The sequence below is a fragment of the Mytilus galloprovincialis genome, chromosome 1, assembly GCF_965363235.1.
Source record: "Mytilus galloprovincialis chromosome 1, xbMytGall1.hap1.1, whole genome shotgun sequence".
Classification (NCBI taxonomy): Eukaryota; Metazoa; Mollusca; class Bivalvia; order Mytilida; family Mytilidae; genus Mytilus; species Mytilus galloprovincialis.
In genome coordinates, this window is record NC_134838.1 from 57,909,453 (window position 1) to 57,922,748 (window position 13,296).

At 30.5% G+C, this 13,296-nt stretch overlaps 1 protein-coding gene across 3 annotated transcripts in view; it reads left to right on the plus strand.

The window, feature by feature from the left end:
- LOC143079481 (inositol 1,4,5-trisphosphate-gated calcium channel ITPR1-like) overlaps nt 1-5,436 on the plus strand; it is a 283,048-nt gene extending 277,612 nt beyond the window's left edge. For all 3 annotated transcript variants that reach the window (XM_076254840.1, XM_076254849.1, XM_076254857.1), the window contains one exon: nt 895-5,436. In XM_076254840.1, the coding sequence (XP_076110955.1) occupies nt 895-972 (78 nt within the window). In that variant the 3' untranslated portion in view covers nt 973-5,436. The remainder of the gene's footprint in view (nt 1-894) is intronic.
- The last annotated feature ends 7,860 nt before the right edge of the window (nt 5,437-13,296 follow it).

Consider the following 13,296-nt stretch of genomic DNA (forward strand, 5'->3'; position numbering starts at 1 on the left):
ATCTTAATCACTATAAAATGAAAAAGGTGTTTCAACAAAGAAACATAAAATCGTATAAAGATGAAGTACATAAGCAAAAATGGAAGGCAAAACTCAAAATTGACCATAACACAACATTGGGATGTATAAGTACCGATCCACATCATAATTATATAATAAGATACAACTGTTTATACATTGCTCTTATTTATACATATCATTAGTCCCCTACAGACGAAGTCCAAGGGGACTTTAGGTTTGCACTCTGTCTGTCTGTCCATCTAGTTTTATCATGACAAGTCACAGTAAAAACCGAAGTCAGTGACCATATGATTATTTTATATCATTAAAACAGAAATTGATGTGTCAACAGCATATAGTTTTTATGAAAAATCTATGGAGCAGAAATGAAATATTTTCAGATTTCAAACATATTTTAAAAAAGTTTTCACCAATTTATGTGATTTCTAGACAGATGTCCACTTATATTGATAGAAACTAATCTGTTAAAAGTTTATGTAATAAAACAGAAATATGTATTATTTTTTCGATTTTCATTTGTAGTTCAACAAGCCAAGGTTGTATGCAAAATTTGTATTAATGCCGATTTACTATTCCTTAATAAGGCCTTAAATAATCAGTTTTTAACACATTTACTTGTCATGCTTGAAGATATTGATTTGATATTTGTTATATAACTTACACCATGACAAGTTAAACATCAAGTTAGAATTTTGTTCCTATACAATGATTTTTTACCCAGTTGGGGACTATGTATTGCCATGGAAGTATTATATTGTCAATATAATACTTCCATGGTATTGCCAAGCAATCCTCTCAGAATGCTTATTTTATCTTTTTGTAACAGTCAAATTGATATATATATATATATATATATATATGTATGGGTTTCAGATGACAGAACAAAGAAAGCAGAAACAAAGAAAAGGTTTCCTTCATTCAGCAACAGTTCCAAATGTCATGACTATGTGATGTTCAATCAGTAAATGGCAAAAAATATCATTATGCAGCAATAGAGGTCTGAACATTGAAATAACAAATGTATGCTTGTCTAATTTAGATTTATTTCTCAGCAATATCATGTTTATGTCATATATGATTGTAAAGTTAAATATTGTCATTATAAAAAGTAATTTAAATGAACTTACATTTTTCGTTCAGAAAACATTTGCATAAATATAGAGATATAATGTCTATGTTTGAATAAACTGTCTTTATTTTATTTAAACTTTAGATTAATGGTTTTCATACTTCAAAAAGGAATGAAGAATATGAACAAATATTTCTCATGTTTTTTTTATCTTCAAGTTGAATAATTTAATGTAATAATAACAAAAAACTTTGAAAGAACAAATAATTTATTCATGATACTTGGGTTTTTGCTTTTCATTGCATATTAATGAATTGTGAATAAATCCTTTTTTTTTCTAATGTACAGCTTTATGTTTAACACGAGTATTGTATAGCAACAATACATTTTATGTTACCAATAAATAAGCGTGCAATAATAAATCATACTACACTAGTGCTATAAATCTTTGATTAGTGATTGTATCTGAGTATCAAATATTTATAAACAGTTTTTTTCAAGCTTTGCTGTACAATAAAAGGTTAATTGCATGCATATTAATGAATATTTTTCAACATAGAACATATTAAATTGCAAGGTTATTTAAGATATTTTAATTGTCTGTGATTTGTTAATTATGTTTGGTTTTTCATTTGCTGTTTTTGTTTAATAATGATGAGAAACACTAATTTTTAAAGTATAATAGAAGAAGCATTATAGCTTAGCTTCCCTGTATTTTTTTTTTTAGATGAAAGGAGTGTTCTGTCTGTTAGTCAAAATTTCATTACTCTTTCAAAATGTGAAGACGGAAGAAATCATACACACAAGGTGTTGATCAGAAAAGATGTACATATAATGTAAACAATAAACCAACATATCATCAATTTGATGAAGAAACAAAGTAATTCAGTATAATTGTTATCTTTAGCTATTTTAAAAGTTTTCATCAAGCTTACTATATCCTGCTGTATAATAGAAATCATTGACATCCCACAGGTTTAATGAAAATAAACATATGTATGTTTATGACCTCAACACTGGTACCTTTGTCACAAAGGGCTAATAGTCTCTAAACCTCTCACATATTTAACTTGTATAAGGAAGGTGACACATGTGAGGATTTTAAAGCTGAATAATTTCTTGTTAATAAATGAGGATATAGTTGCATTATGTGTTTTTTATGTTGGGACCATTTGTTAGCTTTTCTCAGCTTTTCACTATTTGTTTTCTTGAACAAAGTACCTTATCATACTCTGAGTTATTTGTAGTAATATCATATTTTATATGGCCGTCTATTCTGGAAAAAAAGATTTTGGTTTTGATTTTGGAAGGGAATTCAAATTAGCCTTTTTTGGGGGGAATAATGATGAATTTGCATGGAAATCACATTGAAGTTCAATCAGATTAACATTTTTGGAATGCAAGTTTTGTGGGGTTTTTAAATTAAGTTTCTTATGGTAGTTATTATTCACCAACAGTTATGTAACTTTATATTTTTTTTGTATTATTCATAGGTTTTTTTTAAGTAAAGATTTACCTTCAAATACTAAAAGAAGTCAGTTTGAGTTCATTTTTCAATCTTAGATATATTACTGTTGTTTCCCACCTTTTTGCTGTTATTTGTACTACAATGTTAAATAATATTTGTAATATTTATTGTGTATAGAAAAGTTATTATTTTATATTAGGAGTTATTATATATATATCATGGTGCTGTGATCACTATTTTTATAATACATATTTATCCATGCAAATATATTTGTTCAAACAATTTTGACAATAAAGAACAATAACAAGGATATAAATTTAGAAGTCTTGTTGACTTATGATACATATACATGTAATATTTTATTATCCATTAAAAATCTTTATATAAAAATAACAATATAAGCAAAAACATTATGTTGATTCATTAAATATAACCGAATAAATTATTGTATTTAATTCAAAAGTCTCATAAAGCTATAAATTTAAATATGTAATGTATTTGTTAAACAAAATTTCAATAAAACAATGAAACCTGTTTAAAGGGAACCCCAGCAAGAGGACATGCAATGGAGACTTAAGTTATTTGACCTAGTATGTTAACATAATTAAGGTAGTAACAAAATGAAATCCTCAGTTTTGATGCCCTGTCTATGGCAATAGTTGGCCATTATGTTTCTGGTCCGTAAATACCTGACCTTCCATCCAACTGTCCATAGCAGGTTAAAGTTTTGGTTTAGGATAGCTTTTGGTCACTTCAAATTGAAACTTAGCACTGTTATATCTATGCCAAATTATGGTTTTGACCCAGATTTCATAGTTCACCAAACTTTAAAAAATGTGATATGTTCATTACAAATGTACTTCTATGTGAAGGTTTAATGACAGACTTCTCCTGGCCAGGTATGGGTTCATCATTAAGTGAACTGTACAATATTAATGCAAAATATGGAATTTCATGGTTCCCTGAACTTTGAAATGTCATAGTGCAAGCAGTTAATGAATGGCTATTATCTATTTTGATTTTATTGAACCATAAAACTAATTTTTGACTCTTCACATTGAATAATCCTCGAAGCGGATTATGTAAAATGTGAAGAGTCAAAAATTAGTTTTATGGTTCAATAAAATCAAAATAAATTATTGCCATTCATTATAAATAAATTTCTATCAAAAATAAGGCTCAAAGAACTTTTTATATCATTTATATTATCAATAACAACGTACACACATGTTGGCGTATGAATACACAACGTCAGAGTGGGCGTGTCGCCATCAAAATTGACAACATTGAAAATAAAACTAATAATTTTAACCAATCAGAAGACAGTAAAAACACCAAATTTATTTATTGTCCTATGTTAAAATGTTCTTGTTTTAGACAGGTTTCACTGTATTAAATTTTCTAATGTGAAATTACTTTTATTCATGGGGTACCAATTTTCATGGTGTTCGGGGATGGCTTTATCCTTTAATTTAAGTATCCAAGGAATTATAACAACTGCTGTCCAAATAAAGGCATATTAAAAAATCCACTTGTTCGCATGTATTTTGACCACATGAATACAGGCATATAATCTATTGAATACTTAGAATATTAGCAAATGCAATTTGAAATATATATACAACTTCAGACAAGAAATTCACATTTAATCTTGTAAAAAACATTCAAGTGCATGAAAAGTATATTTTTTTTATCGATAAAAGTCAGACTGCCCGTCATGATATGCGATGATGAAGTGTTGATTTCATTCCTTCATTATTCTCATATGGAAAAAATAAAGATATAATATTGTACTTACTTTTTTACTTCATAAGAATAATTTCTACAATTCCAAGTTAGTTTGTAGCAGAGTTCTATGTAATTGTTTTCTTTGAGTGACATGTTTGTGGCCAAATTAACACTGTTGTTATCACTTCTGATGTGTTATCACATTGTGTGCAATAATTTAAATGTTGACTTTGCAATTTCCTTCAATTGAGACAATTTTAAAGGCTAGATGAATCATAAAATTGAGAAAGGAAATGGGGAATGTGTCAAAGCGACAACAACCCGACCATAGAGCAGACAACAGCCGCTTATTTCCGAAAGCAATTATTTTATTAAAAGATTTGATGAATTTAATGGAAGATAAACAAGTAAGTCTGTAAGTTGTGACAAATGAACATCTTATTTTGCAATTTTCTTCAAATCATTATATATGTATAACAACAAATGATTATTTTCAAAATCTTTGTTTCTGATGGCTTCAAATTCTTAACTTGATTTTTTTCATCAGAAAACTAAAATGATTTTAAGAACCTGCAAACATATAATTTTTGATCAAACCACAAAAATTTATACCAATGAATAAAAGTCCTTTTACAGTATTCAAAAAGAGAACTTCAACAGCTAGGGGTTTAATTATTTGTTGGTACTTTTTGCTATTATTTATTAGTTTAATTTCTTTTTATACTGTTTGATTCATAAGGTGCTAACATCTACCTTTATCGAGGAATCTGGCCAAATCATTTTGTTAATACACAATTTGATAATTGCTCATAGTAAACCGATAGTTTGCCAATGATACAGCATTATGGTATTTAAAATTAATGATTTGCCAAAAAATCCTTTTTCATCAGAAAGTTAAATTAAATTGTTTTAATTGCAATAGGTTTGTTATGCTTGGAACTTCCAATATTCTCTTATCCAGTATGTATGCCTATGATATTTATCAAAATGCAATTGTCTTGAGATTTATATAAATATATATTATATTATATTATATTTATAATATGCTGATCAAATCCTTCTGTCCACTTTGAATGATTGTTATATGTTGATCCTTCCAGCATTTTATATGTTTGTAATGTGTATATTTGTCAATAAAGTCTGAATAGTTTATTGTTTTGTATTATATTTAGAGTACATATATATGGACTTTGTCTCTTTGATGTTTTACTGTGGTGAATGATTACACTGGTCAGACCTTGGTCAACACTTGTGGTGTACAATACACAACTTGTAAAAAAATGAAGTCTAGACACAACTTATTAAGTGCATTTCTTGATGAATAAAAATAAATTTCTAATAATGCTGTGCACTAAACACAATACACAATAATACTATTTAATATTATATCTAATTTAACCAGTTGTTAACTGCTCTGCAAGTCTAGAGCAGGACAATTAACTGCCCAACTCACATAGATTGTACCTAGTTTGTGTCATGCTACAGAAGTAGCAACTACATGTATTTCTTTTATCATTATTTAAGCTTAGCTAAGTGATTGCACTCATATTGAAATTCTGTAACTCATGTTCAACTTTTTTTGTGAGGTTTCCAATGTAAGCAACCAGAGATGGAACCAGAGATGTATATACACATGTGTATGTATGTTTAATTGAACTTATTAGTTTGTCATTGAATACTAAGGAAGATTTTTTTGTGTCATACTTAACTTGGACAGTTTTTAATCAACATTATTTAAAATTTACTTTATATTGAAAAAGTGTACTTCCTATGTTGCACAGATTTGTTTGATTTTTTTCTCCATTGGTGAAACTTGAGTCATTTTTATCATTAAAGGTAGGTAATATGATGTACCTACTGTGTGTCATGTGCAACTCCAATTTGAAAATAATAACAGAATTTTTAAATAACAACACAGAAACATTTTTTGGGAGTGAAAAATAAAGGTGGTCTACTTTTCTTCCTTTTGTGTCATCTTATTATAAAGGCATCTGTGTAATGCATAATACTAAATTGATTTCTCTTATTCTTACTGGATTTATCCCTTTCCTGGCCTGTTGAGTAATTTTATTTAATCAACATGTTCATTTGATCTCAGTTCTTCATTGGTCAAAGTACCATCGTATAATGAAAGTTTTTAACATAAGGCAGTTACAGCGTTCCATATTGAGGTCTGGAGCTGGCATGTCAGTAACTGCTAGTTGTCATTTGTTAATTTATGTATCATTGTCATTTTGCTTAGTTTCTTTTGTAACCTTTTCTGACATCAGACTTGGACTTCTTGTAGACTGAGTTTTACTGTGTCTATTGCTGTGTGTTTGTTTATTCTACATTGGCTAGAGGTTAAGGGGGATCTCACAAAACATGTTTCACCCCGCTTCATTTTAGCGCCTGTCCAAAGTCGGGAGCCTCTTACCTTTGTGAGTCTTGTTTGATTTTAATTTTTAGTTCAATTACATGTTTTTGAGTTTAGTATGGGGTCCATTTTCTCTAAATTAGTACACAGTTTTGTTTAGGGCCCAGCTTAACCCCGCTTTTGGGTGGTGGATTTTCCCTGCTGTGTTGAAGACCAATTGAAGGCTGTCTGCTCTTTGGTCGGGTTGTTTTCTCTTTGACAGATTCCCCATTTCCATTCTCAATTTTATATAATATAGATTATTTCATATCGGTTAAGAATAAGCTTCTATTATTGGATAAAAAGGGGCCACATGACATTCAATATTCTTCAGTAATAAATTCAATCGGTCATTAACAGAACAAAACGGACCAGAAAACCGGTCGTTAACAAATTTTTTCATGATAATGACCGGTGGGACGTGGTTTCCGTCTGATAATGACCGTTGGGGCGTGGTTTCAGTCTGATAATGACCGTTGGGGCGTGGTTTCTCTGTTAATGACCGGTGGGGCATGGTTTTTTTTATAAGAAGAGAGATGTCCCTTTGATAAAACATTTTCCTGTTTTCAATATTATATTTAAGTTGCTGAATTATTTACTATATATAGTTATGTTTTCGTTAATAACAAAATTAAAGAGAACTTGATTAAGTATTTATATACTGAAAAATTGCACTAAAATGAATGGCAGTATTACTACGACTGGTCTTCACTCTTTGCCATAGAAATAATACAACTAATCAATCAAGTCTGCCTTAGGCATTTTGAAATAATGCGAATTTTGCAAAACATGGTTTCTCAATGAAATAAACATAATAGTTATTGAAAACTGGTCATTATCGTGATACATGGACTGCCCGTAGGACAGTGGTATTGACTGTGACAGCGATAATGACCTCGCCTTCGGCTCAGTCATCGGTACGTCTAAACACCGCTCAGGACCTTCTGAGTGCACTCAGGACATACAAAGTGCACTCAGGACATGAAATCTATGTTTAAGTGGGTGGTGAAGGTATGCATTCGATAGATAATTTAATTCTTCATTTTATAGTTTTGGTTTCGATAAAATCAATTTTATATTTAAGAAGTTATTTGAGTTTTCATCGGCACGCGCCGTTTTTATGAAATATGTCAGGCATGACCGATGATTATATTGAATACCAATTATCATGTTGATTAGGTCGTTTGATCTTTAATAATTAGAAGTGATTAGTGATGGATCTAACCTCATACATGTAAGCTTGGCAAACAAACAAAACCAAGATGTCTTATGAAAAATATAGAACAAAGAAGATATATTGTTTTGGAAAAAAATGTTAAATAAACTTTTAGTTTTGTTTGTAATAATTGAAGCCAGTTGAGAAATATGAGAAATCTACATAAAGTTGGGAAATTTTCATTCAAATCATCTCATTTGAAAACGTTCAAAAATATAGATAAAATTTATTGCAAAATGTGGCGTCCTTGGGGATCAAAACCCCGTTTCAACTACGAGGAGTGTTTCCAGAGATTGAGCAAGGTATATTAACTTAATAGATAAAAATATCGTAAACATTTTCTTTGTAAAGATTCTCGAATTTTATTTAAAAAAAAATCAATACTGAAAAGTGTTAGTTAAATCCTTAATTCAAAATTCAAGATGAATAATTCTTTCGTATTTTCATATCTCTAGATATACTACAATAGACTTTTTAACGGTATTGTTCCATAGTGAAAAAAAAAGAATATATTATTTACTTTTAAGATTACAGGTAATCACAAAAAGTGGCGTTTATTTTTTTTTTTTTATCAAATTTCTTTCATTATACGGAAAAGTTTTAGTTTTATTCATTAATAGTTCAAAAATTAAGATGAATAATTCTTTCGTATTTTCATATCTCTAGATATACTACAATAGATTTCAATTGCACTGTTCCATAGTAAAAAAAATATAAAAGAATATGTGAAACACCTTTTTAGAATCTATATATAATTTATTTCCAAGCTTACAGTTACAATTACGAATAGTAGCGTTGATTCTTTTTTAATTTGGTATTATTTTGTTTTTTAATACTTTAATATTTATATATATATGTATGTGTGTGTGTTTTTTTTTTTCTCTATTTTCTTGTCGTTAAGATTCAATCAAAATTTCATTTTGTAAGATTTATTCCCCTATTGAAACTCGTTCTTGTCCAGTAATAAATTCCTTGAACGAGGTTAAAAAGGGAAATAAATTTACTTTTCATGAAATTAATTAGTTTTGTATATAGAAACCGTACTGACCGAAATAAATTTTTCAAACAATAAAAGTCTCATAAAGTTGGATTCTATTTCTCATTTTTATCGGACTTGTCCAGTAATTTAATTCCCGAGTAATACGAATGTTTGAACAAATCCGCATTTAGTAAGATTTTATTTCTCATGAAAGTCGTTCTTGTCCAGTAATACAAGCCTTGAACGAATTTCGATGTGAAAATAAATTCTGAAAAATGAATTTGTCTCCGTTTTTTGAAAACTATCATATTTGGGTATTTTTTCTAGACAATTTCATGTAGTAATATTTGGTTTTAAATTGAGCTCGTTCTTATCCAGTATTAAAATTAATGTAAAAGTAAATTCTGAAGAATCATTTGTTGTAAAAAAGTGATAAGAATTTTAATTTAATTCTGAGTAATACGAATGTTCGAACAAATCCGCATTTAGTAAGATTTTATTTCTCATTTTAATCGTTCTTGTCCAGTAATACAAGCCTTGAACGAATTTCAATGTGAAAATAAATTCTGAAAAGTGAATTTGTCTCCTAAATAAGTTCTATCGTATATTGAACACTCGCTATTTATCATATTTTGGTAATTTACCGTAAAAATAAGTTTGAAAAAAAATATGGTCCAGTATATTATAATATTTTTTTTTTATATATTTGAAAACACGCACACATGCATATATATATAAATAATCGCCATGATGAATCTTTTGTTTATATTAATTATTAATTATCTTCATTATATTGTAGGCTAGCAGCTTTGGGTTCCTATATCTGCAAGACATAGTAGTAGAAGAAAAGCAACGACTACCGTCATTTGTTACACCACTTTTTGATACATGCATTCCAAACCGGGTAGATTACATATCAGAAAGCTATTTAAAACAGTGTCATTTACAAGAATTAGGTGCCCCATTCCGTGTTGCAGATAATGGCAGTTGCCTTTTCAACTCTGTTTCCTTAGCTCTTTGTGGGTCTCAAGATATGGCTATTGAACTTCGCGTTCGAACTCTTATAGAAATGGTATTAAGAAAGAACATTATAACTGCTCTACCAATTGCAAATAAGGTCATATGGGTTTCACCAAATTACATCACATCAGTTATGGACTGTGCTGGTGAGCGTGGGTGGTCGTCTATTTGGACAATATTTGCCCTTGCCGAGGCTATAGGTAAACCAGTTAAATCCGTGTATCCACCTTTAAATGGTGTACAAGACTTTTGCTTTAGGTTCCTTAATATCACTGCAATTCCACGTAATTGCAAAGATGAAGATGACTTAATAACTGTAATGTGGACACGGTCATCGCTTCATGATCCTTCAAAAATGTTTACCCCAAACCATTTCGCACCTTTGATCAAAGACATAATAGTGCCAACCGAAGCTATACCACCCTCACTGGACTCTTTTGAAGAGTTTCCGTTACTTCAAGCTACATCAGTGCTAAATAACTCTTCCAATTCATCAATAAAGTCACCGGTAGAGGTTAATTCGGTACTGCCACAGAAAAAACATGAATCTCAACCAACTATTTGTATAGACACATCTACCGATGTCGAAATGTCAGACTCTCTTCCAAATTCTAACGCCTTGACTAATGGACAAAATCTAACTGCAACTCAGGTTTTTTCATCTGCTATGAATACTGAATTATCAACAGTAGACAGTATTCCAAGGGGATATAAAGACAATGTATTTTTTGTATTTAACAATTCACATAATCTGCAACAAAATTCAAAACACAATAGATTTGCAGATGACTGTGGTTCATGGAACACTCATAGTGGCAGAACAACAAAAGCAGACTTTATTATAATGTCAGACAATACACTTAAATGGACCGTTCAGAAGAACGATATGTACTGTTTCGAGAGACAAGTAAAGGGCAAAAAAACCTACATTCAATATGATCCTCAGCCAAAACATGTTGTCACAATTCATAGGTATTACACTTCTCTAAAGCGTGAAAAGACCTACAAAAAGCGAGTGAGCTGGTTTGAAAACCTTCCTGATAGCTTCTCAACTCTTTCACATAAAGCCATCATTGAATATACTGGTGTATGTCCCCGTCAAGGAGAACCACACGGTAACTCCAAAAATTCTAGTCAAGAATATGTAAGAACTGATCCAAAAATCATTGATGAAGTAAAAGACCGTATTCAACAAAAACAGTCCTGTGCTGATATTTACAAACACTTTGTGTTCAATGATTTAGACAATGCTCCACGTGACAATCATCAAATTCGAAATTTAAAACACAACGAAAAGAAAAAAAGTCGATTAGGTGCTATTGGGAATGTTGCTGATGAAGTCCTTGAAGTCATCTCTACTTCAGATCAGCTGGAAGACATGAAGCAGTTTTTAAAGACTGACCCAGACCGCATACTTGGCATTGACAGAACTTTTAATTTAGGGGCTGTTTTTGTTACCAATTTTGTATATAAAAACATTAAGGTTATAAACAAAGAAACTGGTGACCACCCAATATTTGTTGGACCAATGTACCTTCACTGGGAAGGATCCTTCTTATCCTACCATACATTTCTGTCCCATGTCAAGGCACGGCTGTCCGAAACAGTACAAAATTTAGACATTCGTATAGGTAGCGATGATGAATCTGGGTTAACTAAAGCCATTGACGATGTATTTCCAGGAATAAAGCGTCTTCTCTGCAGCAAACATATCAAGGACAATGTAACTGAACATTTGAAAAACAAGATAGGCATTAATGACAAAGAGAGGTCGAACTTAATGTCAGAAATATTTGGTCCTACAGGTTTAGTTAATGCCAGTGACATTTCTGACTACAATTATTTAGCAGATAATTTGAGCTCGAAATATTCTTCCTTTGCCAACTACTTCAACTCTAATCTCCGAGACCGTCTAGAAGATTATGTCCGTCAGCCGAAAGTGCAGCTTAAACATGACCGTTTATGGACAAACAACAATTGCGAGTCCATGAATCATGTATTTAAGAAAGCCGTTGAGTGGAAACCACAACCAATTCCAGACCTTGCAACCAAACTGATGGACATTGTACGTGTACAACTAATTGATTTGAAGCGTTCCCTGTATGGAATGGGAAATTATGAACTTTTCGGTCCGTACAGAAGACATGTCGTATCGTACCAATGTTGGTTTTCGAAAACACAAGAACAGCGGGAAAGACTATTTCGGAGACTGTTGATCGACACAAAATCCATCCAAACCACGACTAAATCTTCGTGCTCAGATTTTGAAGTGCCAAAACCCCAGAAGCTTGCTCTTAAGCCTAACCAAAGGAAAAGACCAAGGACAGCACGCACACAGCCAAGATATTAGACTTATTTTAAAATTGTAAATATTGTCATTGTAAATATTGTACATACATGTAATTGTCTTCTCTTTAACTATGTGTATTGTTTATTGAGAATAAAATTTGATATTAAGTAAACATTGTTTTTGTTTATTAAGTTGATATGTAGAGCGAGAAAAAGAAAAATAGAACTTGTTACAGACTTTTTTATTTTCTTTATTCATAAACTGAAGAATACAAAATATAAATTTAGCCGACAAAATGAAAAATAAACTGAAAAAGATCATCGAATGGGTTATCTTATTTTTTTTCCATAAACATACAATTCAATATATTCACAACGCATAATTTAAATTTAACTACATTAAACAATCTCAACTATTTTAAACGCAACATTGTACAAACAACACAATTCATAAACATCGATAAAGATAATCCAATTAATTTTGTTGATTGGATAATTCACGGCTCAGTAGTTGTGTAATCAGTGACACGTGCCCTCATTATTTTACAAAAATTAACATATCTATGTAAGTTCGATTCCAAATTCTACCAAAATTTAATTCTTATATAAGCAGCAAGTAACGAATATATACATACATCCTGTGTGCAAATGCGATGACTATAAAGGGTCCTGAGTGCACTTTGTATGTCCTGAGTGCACTCAGGAGGTCCTGAGCGGTGTTTAGACGTACCCCTCAGTCATTATCACTATCTTAGTCAATACAACTGTCCTGTGGGCTGTCCATATATCACGATAGTGACCAGTTTTTCAAGAACTATTATATAATTCTTAACTTCTGGTATTTAAGGTGGTTCATTAGTATATTCTTCCTCAGATGGAATATTTTTTTACTTTGCCAAAATGAAGATTTTTTAATGCTTTTTTCAAAACTATAATAAAAAGTATGGGTCACCATGCTATTTTTTTAAATCTACAAGTTGTGAAAAATTGCCCAAGTTTGTATAGATTGTTCATTGTTCATGAAAAAAAAATGTGAATAAAAAGAAATCTACGAGATAGAATTTTGAAATAAGAAAAAAATCAGATATGTTTTATAATACGCTTTAAGAAA